A 13996-nucleotide genomic window follows, 5' to 3' on the forward strand; every position below is an offset into this window, starting at 1 on the left:
GGGCTGGCAAGCGCAGTCCTGGCGAATCACCTGGTGAGCCGGCATTCGGGGAGGGAAGCCCGTGAGGCCTCAATAAGTGGACCAATTAATGTTGAATAGTGTCGCCGGCCTTGTCAGGCCGAGCACCGGGAAACGCGGCAATTCATGCTCGCTACGGCAATTTTTCCGGAGAATGGCGCCCTTAGTGTCCAAAAGGTTAGGTTGGGTTACTGGGTTACGGGGATAGGATAGGTACTGGGCCTAGGTAGGGCACTGTTTCAGAGGGTCGGTGCAGACTCAATGTGCTGAATGGCCTCCTTCTGCATTGCAGTGATTCTATAACAGGAAATTGGACACGGTACTAAAGGCACAAAGATTCAATGTCCCTGATCTTGTTCTTAATTCCAGTTGGATCGGCCCAATTTACAAACGCTTATTGGATGAAACCAATTGGAAAATCTAGGCTTCTGATATATAGAAAATATACATGTATATATATATAAAAATATAAATTATCCATAAAAGTCATGTCACCCAAGTTTTATTGAAATTATACTTAACTGTACAACTATTTCAAATGATACACTGGAGACCAATTTTGAATCACTTATTAAATTATTTGAATACTTAACATCCTATGCAGGTTTCACAATACATCTTTTCCATCTAATAACAATTGAAAGAGAGAAGTTCCATACATTGAAAGAATATTTTGTTAGCAGTGGAAAATAATGAAACTGCTCCAGATATCATTGTTTCTATAGATAAAATGCTAATTGTGATTACACTTTGTGAAACATGGTAGAGAATTGCTACAAGTATCCTCAAAGAATTAAAACATTAAAACTGTTCAACTATGTATGTATAAAAATTATACAAGATTATAACTTCAATAAATTGTCCATTTGCACTTGTGTATTCTTAGTTGACTGAAAGAGTAAATATTGAAACTTAAAGTATATAAAAGTCCTGTATGCTTAGCCCATTTGAATTGCAGTTTTCAATTTGCAAAGGACTAAAGACATAAAGGGATATATCTCAGAAAACCTTCATGGGTTGAAAAATTGTTTTTGAAATCTCGAGCAAACACCTTTCACGTTTTCGTTGAATGCATGCACTGTATATTTTAAAATAAGCTGCATGTTTGAAATGTTTTAATTAAGTTTGAATTTTAAAGAACTAAGTATACAGAATATTCTGTTATGATACATAGGATACTTTATCAGCATTTATTTAACCATTATACAAATGTTTTGTTTAAAAAATATTTTTCATGTTTTCAATTTGTTCAAATCAAGAACATTAATACATTTAATATTTGCATGTTACAACGTCTGGGGTTCTTAACCCCTTTCAGGTTGTATTCTTTGATGCCAGCAAATTGAAATGTTGCTACATACTGTATACAAATAAAAAGAAAAGCTCATCTGGAAAAGCTACAGCTGCAAATAAACTTCCAGTATATCACTGAACTACCAAAATGGCTTCTGTTCTCCTTATTGCAAATTCTTCCAGTTGATTCTGCGAATCTGCAAAGAAGATTCTGCAGTTATTCCAGCATTTTGCTTGTCATAAATAAAGCACCGCCTGCCTAGTCAGGAAGATCCCTGTTGCTGCTGCAGTAGCACCTGAAGTTTCTCTAGCTGTTCTCGACACTGTAAATGGCAGGAAGTCAGAGAGTGGTTCTCTTCGGAGAGCTGCTGGTATTCCTGTGTGAGGTGGGTGGCGTTCAGTTGATCCTTTTCATCCTGATCAAGTTCTGCAATCAGCTGTTTTCTGACAAATAACAGAAACATGAATACCGAAAAAATATATTTTCTAACACATCACATAATTGGTCACTATTATGTGCTTATATTCTCATGTGCTTCATAACAAAATACAATCACACTGTCTTGTACTGTTCAGAGACACCATTAAGCAACTGCTGACTCTGCGGGTGGAAATTTAAGGCCAGGTCGTGGCGGGAACAAGGTTGTAAAATGCGGTGAGCCATTCAAATGCTCACTGACTTCAGCGGGACCTTCTGATCCCCTAGTGACTGAGTTGTAAAATTCCACCTTACATATGAAAGTGGGCTGATCATTGGGCATTGCTGAGATTGACAACTTCTTGCTACAATTCAACAGGAAAAGAAAACCAAGGCACCCAATGGATACTTTTTACCAAACTTATAATACAACACGAGATTATATGCAGGATTGCACCTGAACAAATTGTTCAAATATTAAATAAAAACAGAAAATATGGAAATACTCAGCGTTATGAATTTTCACTACTGGTATCATGTTATATTCCTTGTATTGTTCTCCAAGATAGCCAAAGTTGTAGGGCGGGATTCTCCACTCCCGCGCCGAAGTGGCCGCGCCGTCATGAACGCCATCGAGGTTCACGACAGCGCGAAACGGCCCCGGTCCCGACCGATTCAGGCCCTGACAATGGGCCAGGATCGGGGCCGCGTCATCTACACGCGCCAGGCCTTGTCGCCCGCGTAAAGGCGGCGCCACATAGAAGACGCGGCCGACGCCGCATAACAGGCGTCATCCGCGCATGCGTGGTTACCGTCCTCTCTAAATCCACCGCGCAAGAAGATGGCGGATGGATCTTGCGGGGCCGTGGAAGGAAGGAGGTCCTCCTTCAGATAGGACGGCCCGACGATCGGTGGGCACCGATCGTGGGCCACCCCACATTTAAGGTACCCCCCGGTGCAGGATCCCCCCTCGCCCACCCCGCAGGGCCCCCCCCCAGCGTTAACGCACCGCTCACGACGGCAGCGACCAGGTGTGGACGGCGCCGGGGGGAACCCACCGTTTTGGCCTGGCCACTTGGCCCATCCGGGCCTTAGAATAGCGGAGGTGCCGGAGAACCGCCATTCTGGGTGGCTCCGGCGATTCTCCAGCCCGCGAAACTCAACCGGGCCATTCCCGCCGCTTGGGAGAATCGAGGGAGGGCGCGGACTGCATCCCGGGAAATTCTGGCGGCCCAGGCGATTCTCCCAACCGGCGCGGGAGTGGAGAATCGCGCCCATAGTGTTTACAAAGAACATAAAGCTATATGTTTAAATCAAAGCTAGTTTATTTTACACTACTTGAAATGGTTCCCACATTCTACTGAGACAGCTAACAAATAATAGTTTTGAATCTATGTTACAGTAATTAATTATCTCTCTCTAATACAACCTACACTCTAACTCAACCTCACACTATCCTCCTTCATCAACTTCTCCAACAGCTTCTCCCAGAATGCTTAGAGATGCAGCATTTTATAAGACTACTCAGTTGATATACAGGAACATCATCTTCTTAAACCTTTACTCTCCTTAGATTATATATATCACTACACTCAGCAGGGCAAGTAACATCTTGGGAGAGAGATAAGACTACAAAGACATCAGCAGAAAGCATTCTGATGAAAGGTGATTAACTTTGAATTTGAACTTTGTTTCTAATCTCCACATATGCTGATCGCCCAACTGAATATTCCCAGCATTTTCTGTTTTTATTTCAGACATCCAGCATTCACAGTATTCTACTTTTATTCAAATCTTAACCCACTGGATGAAGGAAAGAGCTGTATTTTTTGGTACTTCCAGTTTTGTAACCCAAAGCAAGAATTTAAACACTCTTTAAGAAACAAGACTACACAGGGAGCTCTAATGATGCAATGCTGCCCACTCGGCAGGTTAAAGTTTGGATCCAAGTCTCAATTATTCGGAAGAAGAGCCTTAAATTCCGATCTATGAATTCCAATCAACAACTTATGAGCAGAATGGTTCAGAAAGAATGCCAAGTTCCACAACGCCACGCTCATAGAATTTACAGTGCAGATGGAGGTCATTCAACCCATCGAGTCTGCACCGGCCCTTGGAAAGAGCACCCTGTTTAAGCCCATGCCTCCACCCTATCCCTGTAACCCAGTAACCCCACCTAATCTTTTGGACACTATGGGGAAATTTTGCATGGCCAATCCACCTAACCTGCCAATCCATCCAACAGGCTGCTGGTTTACTACGGAAAACCATCATAAGGGAAAAATATTACATTCAAAAATCATTTTTACAGGACGTAGGCATCGCTGGATGGGCCAACATGTATTGCCTGTCCCATTTCAGAGGGCATTTGAGAGTCACCCACATTGCTGTGGGTCTGGGGTCACCTGTAGGCCAGACCAGGTAAGGATGGCAGATTTCCTTCCCTAAAGGACATTAGTGAACCAGATGGATTTTTACAATAATGGTTTCATGGTCATCATTAGACTTTTAATTCCAGATTTTTATTGAATTCATTTGCCATGGTGGGATTCGAACCCATGTCCTAAGATCTTCGACCATAAGACCATAAGACATAGGAGCGGAAGTAAGGCCATTCGGCCCATCGAGTCCACTCCACCATTCAATCATGGCTGATTTCAACTCCATTTACCCGCTCTCTCTCCATAGCCCTTAATTCCTCGAGAAATCAAGAATTTATCAACTTCTGTCTTAAAGACACTCAACGTCCCGGCCTCTACCGCCCTCTGTGGCAATGAATTCCACAGACCCACCACTCTCTGGCTGAAGAAATTTCTCCTCATCTCTATTCTAAAGTGACTCCCTTTTATTCTAAGGCTGTGCCCCCGGGTCCTAGTCTCCCCTGCTAATGGAAACAACTTCCCTATGTCCACCCTATCTAAGCCATTCATTATCTTGCCCTGGGTCTCCCATTACTGGTCCAGTGACAATATGACTCCCCCATAAAAATAAAGAATTGCATTTATACAGCATGTTATCATGCCTTGAGGACATCCCAAAGTATTTTGTAATTAATGGTTTGTTTTTAAAATGGTATCGCTTTTGATTGAGAGGCGAACTACAGTTATTCTTTTACACAGCTAGCTCCTAAATGTGGATAAATTAATGAATCATCAAGTGATCTCTGTTTAGTGGTGTTGATTAATGGAGGAATGTTGACATTCACATCAGAAAAATGTCATGATATTCTTCAAATTATGATTAGAACCTTTTGCATCCACCTGAGCAAAGCGGCCTTGGGTTAACATCCCATTTGCAAGATAACACTTCCAACAATGCAGTACTCTCTTAGTGGTGTAGTGAGGTTCCAGCTGAGATAAATAAGAGAGGTTTGAATCCATGACTTTCTCAAATATGTGCATTGATCCACCACAGGTCGTAGCACACTCTGGGCGCGATTCTCCAAAAATATTTCTAAGTTCATTTGTGGCAGGTTTTTCAGGAAGTTTCCCATCGGTCCTGCTGGCAACTTCCCCACCGCTATTAATGACACTTAGTCACATTTTTGGGCCCTAGTGAGTTTCGCACCAGTTTAGCCCACACTTGGGGCGTGCTGTTCCCAAAAGGGAACAAAGTTCCCGAGCGAGCACGTTTAGCTGCGTGTTTCCCAGCACTCGCAGTGCCGAGAAACACATGGCTATTCAACGCAACTCACTTTGAATAAGGGGCCTAAACGGGAAACGCATGGCCGAGGCCGCACATAGCCCCATTTTTTACAATGGGGAGCTCCACTTGCCGGAACTCCCCATCGTAGCGTGAGATCAGGACTCCATTTTTAAATGGCGACCCAAACGGCGAGGTCCCCCCAAAAATCCCCCGACCTCCCAGCCTGAATGCAACATAGGAGGGTTCCGGCCCTCAACGCACCCCCCACCAACACACACAGCAGGCAACTCGAGCCTGATCACGTGCATCCATAAAATGCCAGCTTGGCACCGCCAACCTGACACCCTGGCAGTGACCCTGCCAGCTAGTAAAGCCACCTGGTCACTATGCCCATGCCAGGCTGGCACCAAGGTGGCACTGCCAGGGTGCCAGGTTGGCACAGCCAGGGTAACCTGGCAATGCCAGCGCACCACCCTGCCCAAAGGGCATGCAGCTGGGGCCTGCGATCCTCTTAGAGACCCCCATGAGTGCTGTTCTGTCTGGTCCCCGTTTGTGGGGACCAGTACCAAACGGCACTCGCCCGAGGTCTCCGAGGCAGAGGGATTAAATCCCAAAGCCTCCAGTACCTTGGGAATCTGCACATTAGAGTGAGGTTTACTGCCTGGCTCCAATATGCAGATTTGCCAAAAACTGATCGCTCCCATTGTGGCAAGATTCCCCTTGCAACGTCTCGTGAGATTGCATTAAATCTCGCGAGGCGTTGTGAGCGGGTAGATCCCAAGAGTGGGGTCTCCCAGCTTTCACGGGCCACACTGCGCCACGACGAGATGCTTTTCCAGTACAGTGTGTCAAAATGATCGCGCCCTCAGAATTTTTCTCAGCACTGGGGAGCTGAACTCAGAGTTCGGGCCGCCATTTTGAAAGGGTGTTCCGATCTCTCAGTGAGCTTGTGGGTCCCCCACACCCCCATCCATGGGCAATCTCACTGCTCACAGACATGGGCACTACCCCATACCCCCCCCCTCCAAGTGTGGACACCCCACTACGGCGTCCCTGGGCGTCCCCTCTCTTCTGGCCCTTCCAAGCCCCCTCACAGCACCCCCTTTCCTGGACCCCCACTTGTCACTCCCCCCAAACTCCAAGAAGCCCCTACTAACCTTCCCTGCACACCCCCACTATTCAACCCTGCCCCCCTCTGTCATAATATACACCAGTATATCATGGTGCAGACACACACACTGATGGACACACAGTGGGACCAATCAAACACACAACACCGCAGCCAATCACCAGTTAGAGCACACGCACTATAAAGACAGGGGGCATCAGAGTTCTCACTCATTCGAGCTGCAGCTTCCTAGTAGGACAGAGCTTACAGCCTGCAGCACAGACATTCACCATGTGCTGAGTGCACCGACTGGTTAGGACAAGGCAAAGGTCTTTAGTTAATGCTAGTATCATGGTAACCCACCGTGAGAGTATGTTAAACTGTTAATGACTCAATAAAATTGTGTTGCACTATTTCAAGTGTTGGTGACCTGTTTGTGTTCCACGGATCCAGAGCGCCCAACACAACACCCTCCACCTTTTGTGTGAACCAGTGCTGAATGGCGCCCAGCTGCAACCTCCCTGGGGAGGCTGCAGAATCGAGGGAGGCTGGTGGATGCTGGTAAGTTCATTGAAGTCGGTTTAAAACCGGCTTTTACGCGTGCTGATTGGTCCCGCCCCTTGTGGGTGGGATTCTGACTCCGACGTCTCACAGGACTTGGGTGGATCCCGCAAGGTGTGATGACGACCCGGAAGCCCGCGAGAGGGCTCATCCGGCATTCACTGGCCACACCACCCTCAAGGGAGAGTGCAACGCAGCCAGTGGATCGGGCGCTTCATGTCCACTTTGGTCACTCTGTTTGCTTCAAGAATTAAAGCCACATAAACAATCCTCATTCCCCATTGTGGAATATGCACGGTGTTGGCAACATTTTACAACTAGTATAAACTGGTTCACGCTGCAGCAATTGAAATGTTTTGAGACTCTAAAGACACCTAGAAACAGAAAAGAAACCACACATTGATTGATGTGGAAAACCAAGCATCTGAATGTAAACGCTCAAATTAAAAAGTACAAAGTTCAACGTTCAGTTGGTGCAATTATCTCATTGTTGCAAAAGGCTGGAATAGTCACCAAATATCTGAGAAGAAAGCACTTTTGTTGCTTGTTTCCTGATTGATGCCCTTGAAAATACCACTGCAACACATTGTGGTAAATATTTGTCCTAAGATAAGCCTGTAACTACTGAGTCATGCTGCTTCATTCATTTTTCTGAACTGTCCATATAGATAATGCATTAGGCGGTGCAATGCGAGGTGTCCATTTATTATTTGAAGTGCTCAGTTCTGTTTATTCAAAGATTGAATATTTGCATAAATAGTAAATTTATTATTGTAGTTTATATTGCAGGGCACAAGGTAGTTCAGAAGCATAGATAATACACTTGCAATTTCTGATATTCTCGAACTTTGATAATTTGCCCATGAACAAGATCAATATTGATAAGAAATCTCGCCACTTATTCATAATCAAAATTAAACATTGGGTGCGATTCTCCGGAAAGATTTCTAAGTGCTGTAGTGAGCGGGAATTACCACGTGTTTCCCAGCGCTCGGCCCAGCAAGTCCGGCAACGCGATTCAATGCTTTCCACCCTGAATGCCGGCTCGCCAGCTGATTCGCCGGGACCGCGCTCGCCAAATCCTGTTGTGGTTCTCTCATGGGAGTTGGTAGCTGCAATGGGATTTGCGCCCACGGCAAACAGGCCCAGAAGGTTTCACCTAATGTGCATGTGTGAGAGAGATGAGGGTGAGAATGTGTGTGTGACTGAGAGAGAGGTGAGAATGTGTGTAGAGAGAGATGAGAATGTGTGTGTGAGACAGAGGTGAGAATGTGTGTGTGAGACAGAGGTGAGAATGTGTGTGTGAGAGAGAGATGAGAGTGTGTTTAAGAAAAGTGAGAGTGTGTGTGTGTGGGGGAGCGAGATTAGAGTGAGACAGTGAGTGCGGGAAAGAGAGATGAGAGTGAGAGAATGTGTGTCTATGTGTCTGAGAGAGAGGTTGGAGTGTGTGTGTGTGAGAGAGAGATAGATGTGAGTAAGAGTGTGTCTGTGAAAGAGAGATTAGAGTGAGAGAGTGTGTGTGGGAGAGAGATGAGAATGAGAGAGTGTGTTTGTGTCTGGGAGAGAGGTTAGAGTGTGCGTGTGAGAGAGAGATAGATACAGGTTCATAGCTCCTTGAAGGTGGAGTCGCAGGTGGACAGGGTGGTGAAGAAGGCATTCGGCATGCTTGGTTTCATTGGTCAGAACATTGAATACAGGAGTTGGGACGTCTTGTTGAAGTTGTACAAGACATTGGTACGGCCACACTTGGAATACTGTGTGCAGTTCTGGTCACCCTATTATAGAAAGGATATTATTAAACTAGAAAGAGTGCAGAAAAGATTTACTAGGATGTTACCGGGACTTGATGGTTTGAGTTATAAGGAGAGGCTGGATAGACTGGGACTTTTTTCCCTGGAGCGTAGGAGGCTGAGGGGTGATCTTATAGAGGTCTATAAAATAATGAGGGGCATAGATAAGGTAGATAGTCAACATCTTTTCCCAAAGGTAGGGGAGTCTAAAACTAGAGGGCATAGGTTTAAGGTGAGAGGGGAGAGATTCAGAAGGGCCCAGAGGGGCAATTTCTTCACTCAGAGGGTAGTGAGTGTCTGGAATGTGCTGCCAGAGGTAGTAGTAGAGGCGGGTACAATTGTGTCTTTTAAAAAGCATTTAGATAGTTACATGGGTAAGATGGGTATAGAGGGTTATGGGCCAAGTGCGGGCAACTGGGACTAGCTTAATGGTAAAAACTGGGCGGCATGGACTGGTTGGGCCGAAGGGCCTGTTTCCATGCTGTAAACTTCTATGATTCTATGCGATCAAGTGGGAGTGTGCATGAGAGAAATGAGAGTGAGTGAAAGAGTGTGTGTGTGTCTGAGTCTGTGTACCTGAGGGAGAGGTGAGTGTGTGTGTGTGAAATGAGAGTGAGAAAATGTGAGAGAGGTGAGAGTGAATGTGAGAGTGTGCGTGGGAGAGAGATGAAATCGAATGTGTGTCTAAGAAAGATGAGAGTAGGAGAAGTGTGCGTGTGAGAGAGAGGTGAGAATGAGAGAGTGTGTGTATCTATGAGTCTGTGTGTTTGAAAGAGAGGTAAGGGTGTGTGTGTGAGAAACCAGCATCATTCCTCCCATTAAAAATGACAAAAAGATAAGACTTAAGTACGTTTTTTTAATGAGAGGACTTTCATAGAAAACATATATGTATAAGAAATAGAGGCTTTTGGGGGCACTGTTAACGGCACCTCTACCGTTCTCGCCGGCTCGGTACTCCACAAGCCCGGTAGTGGTGGCAGCCCTGAGGGCTTGGGGACAGTGGAGGCAGCATATGGGGTTAGAGGGGGGGGATTGGTCTGGGCACTGATATGTGATAACCACCGGCTCACTCCGGGAGGGGGGCGGGGGGCTGGACGAGGGGTTTCGGAGATGGCAGCGGGCGGGGATCAAGAGATTTGGAGATCTATTTATTGATGAGGGTTTTCCGAGCTTGGAGGAGCTGGATGAGGAGTTTGAGTTGCCGGGGGGGAATGGGTTTTGGTATCTGCAAGTGAGGGATTTTGTGCAGAGGCAGTTTTCGACCTGCACCCCCCGCCTCGCCCCGCCCCACCCCTCCCCCAGGGGGATAAGGTGGTGTCGAAAACAGAAGTGGGAGAAGGGAAGGTCTCAGAGATCTATAAGGAGCTGATGGAGTGGGAGGGGGCCCTAATAGGGGAGGTGAAGAGAAAGCGGGAAGAAGAGCTGGGTGGGGAGTCGGAGGGCGGGTTTTGGGAAGAGGCCCTGAGGAGAGTTAATGCATCCTTGTCGTGTGCCAGGCTCAGCCTGATACAGTTTAAGGTGGTCCACAGGGCACACATGACTGTGCTCCGGATGAGCAGGTTCTTTGAGGAGGTGGAGGATAGGTGAGGGCACTGTGCGGGGGGGGGCCTGCTAATTGTGTCCATATGTTTTGGGCATGTCCGAGGCTGAGGGGTTTCTGGCAGGGATTTGCTGACGTCATGTCAGAGGTCTTACAAATAAAGGTGGTGCCGAGTCCACAGGTGTCAAACTTTGGAGTGTTGGAAGACCCATGAGCCCAGGGGGTGAGAGAGGCCAATGTCATGCCATTTGCCTCCCTGGTGGCCCGGAGACGGATCATACTAGGTTGGAGGGACTCAGAGCCCCTGAAGTCAGGGGTGTGGGTTAGCGACATGGCGGGGTTTCTCAGACTCGAGAAAATTAAATTTGCCTTGAGAAGGTCATTGCAGGGGTTTGTTCGGAGGTGGCAGACGTCCATTGACGTCTTCAAGAAGAATTAAGCTGTCAGCAGCGGGGGGAGGCATGAGAGACTAGTAAGGACAGGAGAATCAACAGAGGGGTGGTTGGGGAAGGTGGCACTGTTAGTGTAAGTCATGTTGCCTGGGGTTTTGTGCTCGGGGGGGGGGGGGGGGGGGGTTGTTGGTTATATTGTTGTGTTTTTCTTTTTGGTTGAAAATTTGATGTGTGTAAAATTGTTAAAATTATAAATGCCTCAATAAAATATTTTCTTAAAAAAAAGAAATAGAGACTTTGATAAACTAGGTTTGTTCATACCTATTGCGTGGGAACAAGAGAAAGACTAAGGCCTAATAATGTTGGCTCATTGAGATCAGCAACCCAGTATAGTGCAGGAATTGAACTTGGGACCTCTTGCTCACGCTGATATGCCTCTCAAAGAGCCATCAGGAGAGCTATAGTATATGATTGTTTTAAAATAATACATTTTAATGTAGTTAGAACAAATCATACTATCAACTCATCATCTTACTTGATACATGATTGTTTTCTGCAGCTTTATCTACTTGGTGATTTCCCTTATAATGAAATCAATGACCGGCACTAATATGCTTAAAGAAATAGGATGTTTTATAGAAAGTATTTATTTTCTATGTCCCAGCTACATAACTGATGAGAAATCGCAGGGAGGTCATTCCCAGCAACAATTCCTCTGGAGACCTTACAGTTCAGTTGGAAGTCTAATTTGTTAATCAGTTAATATCAGTGAAAGGCTCAGTCATTTCTGATTCTATTGAATTGACGTGGTCTCTCTCACAGCCACACTAAGATGTCAACTGTTAAAGAGGAACCATATTCTACTGGGAAGTAATTCTGATACAAAACACTTCTCCTTGTACACTTTCATAATTCTATTTAAAAAGTTCTAACCATTAGGAGGATAATGGGCACGATTTAACCACCGCGTTGTGCCTTGCCAGATCTGGCATGCCAGATAAATAGCGGGAAAGGCCAAAATCGAGATTCAAACCAGGCGCGAATCAGTTTGCAATTTAACCGGCGCGCTCCCGATGGCGAGTTCCAAACCCCGGCCCAAAAATGGTGAGCATATCATTAACCCTCATTTGCATTCATTTCAATCTCATTAGCGAAATTGAAGTTGAATGGCAGCACAGTAGCACAGTGGTTAGCACTGTTGCGTCACAGCTCCAGGGTCCCAGCTTTGATTCCCGGTTTGGTTCACTGTCTGTGTGGCGTTTGCACGTTCTCCCTGTGCCTGAATGGGTTTCCCCTGGGTGCTCTGGTTTCTTCCCACAAGTCCCGAAAGACGTGCCGTCAGGTGAATTGGACATTCTGAATTCTCCCTCTATGTACCCGAACAGGTGATGGAATGTGGCGACTAGGGGCTTTTCACAGTAACTTCATTGCAGTGTTAATGTAAGCCTACGTGTGACAATAAAGATTATTTTTAAAAAAGAATGCAGCAGCCTCCCGAGAATTAACTGGCTCCTCAACGGGAAGTCATGCTGGCGTCATTTAGTACTCCTTTTTGTCATGTGAGAGTACCTTTAAGAAATGGGTGTTTATCAAATAGCTGTAGTGGGTGAACCTTTAAGAAATGGGTGTTTGTCAGATAGCTGCAGTGATGTAAGAGGTTTGGTCGAGCTGGGCTGTCTGTCTTTCACTTTCGTTTTTGAGCAGGCAGCTACAGTGTGTTAGTTTCGTTTTGCAGATTGGGAGCTGCATCCAGCAAAATCAGGTGTAATTCTAATTTCTTTCTGCATGAAAGGAATGTCTTCAAATCACTTTTTAATTTAAAAGTGACAACTGCTCTCAGTAGAGAATTTAAACCTGGTGTCTGTGTTGAAGAGGGTATTTTGTCTTATGGATGTTGCAAGGAAAGATTAAGGGTTACTTATAGAATATTGTATCTGTGGGATGATTGGTGTTGATAGTTGTTAAGATGTTTACTGTGGTTTTATAAAGTGTTAACTGGTTTCATAAATAAACATTGTTTTAATTTAAAAGTACTTTAGCTCTCTGTTGCATCACACCTGTAAGGTAGGCCCGTGTGCTCCCTATAACCACAATCTAATTAAAAGTTGTGGGTCAGGTGAACTCCATGATACACTTTGGGGTTCTCTAAACCCTGGCCCATAACATTTTTAAAAAGGTGATGCTGGTGCAATGGCTACTGAGGGGAACTGAAGAGGTGAGTAGCTCTTTCCATTTCCCGGCATGCAGCTCAAGAGTACTGGAGCTGCTGGCCCAGTGCTCAGGGGTGAGACCCCTCAGGGAGGTCGGGCTTGGGTGGGGGGTTCAAACGTTATGGGTCAGGGGTCGGCCCTGGGTTGGGTGGGTGAAGGGCTTTGTGTCTGTGAGGCCTTCAAGCCGTTTTTAAATATTGTGGAGACCCATAACAGGGGCAACCACAGCAGCAGCTGTCTGTCCTCCCAAACACTTCAAGGACTGAGCCCTGCTCTTGGTTCTATGCCTGAAGGTCACTTTAACATCCTTTGACTATGAGCAGCCTCTAGTTTCAGAGCTGAAGGCTATTGCTAATACTTTGATGCTTGAACTCTAGGAGTGTCAGCACCATAGGGGCATAGTGTCATAGATGTTTACAGCATGGAAACAGGCCCTCCAGCCCAGCTGATCCATGCCGCCCAATTTCTATCACTAAGCTAGTCCCACTTGCCCGCATTTGGCCGATATCCCTCTATACCCACCCTGCCCATGTAATTGTCTAACTGCTTTTTAAAAGACAAAATCATACCCGCCTCTACCAATGCCTCTGCCAGCTCATTCTAGATGCTCACTACCCTCTGTGTGAAGAAATGTCCCCTCTGGTCTCTTTTGTATCTCTCCCCTCTCACCTTAAACCTACGCCCTCTAGTTCTAGACTCCTCTACCTTTGGGAAACGATGTTGACTATCTATCTTATCGATGCTCCTCATTATTTTATAGACCTCTATAAGATCACCCCTGAGCGTCCTACGCTCCAGAGAAAAAAGTCCCAGTCTATCCAGCCTCTCCTTATAACTCAAACAAGTCCTGGTAGCATCCTCATAAATCTCTTCTGCACTCTTTCTAGTTTAACAATATCCTTCCTACAATAGGGTGACCAGAACTGAACAAGGTATTCCACGTGTGGTCTTACTAATGTCTTGTACAACTTCAACAAGATGCCGCAACTCCTGTATTCAATATTATGACCAATAATACCGA

General features: G+C 45.8%; 1 protein-coding gene across 3 annotated transcripts in view; it reads right to left on the bottom strand.

Annotated features, from left to right (window-relative positions):
* Window positions 1-504: 504 nt before the first annotated feature.
* The window catches only part of map3k7cl (map3k7 C-terminal like), a 203827-nt gene continuing 190335 nt past the window's right edge, over window positions 505-13996 (bottom strand). For all 3 annotated transcript variants that reach the window (XM_072514027.1, XM_072514026.1, XM_072514025.1), the window contains one exon: window positions 505-1755. In XM_072514027.1, the coding sequence (XP_072370128.1) occupies window positions 1575-1755 (181 nt within the window). In that variant the 3' untranslated portion in view covers window positions 505-1574. The remainder of the gene's footprint in view (window positions 1756-13996) is intronic.

Source organism: Scyliorhinus torazame, chromosome 8 (assembly GCF_047496885.1).
Source record: "Scyliorhinus torazame isolate Kashiwa2021f chromosome 8, sScyTor2.1, whole genome shotgun sequence".
NCBI classification, from domain to species: domain Eukaryota; kingdom Metazoa; phylum Chordata; class Chondrichthyes; order Carcharhiniformes; family Scyliorhinidae; genus Scyliorhinus; species Scyliorhinus torazame.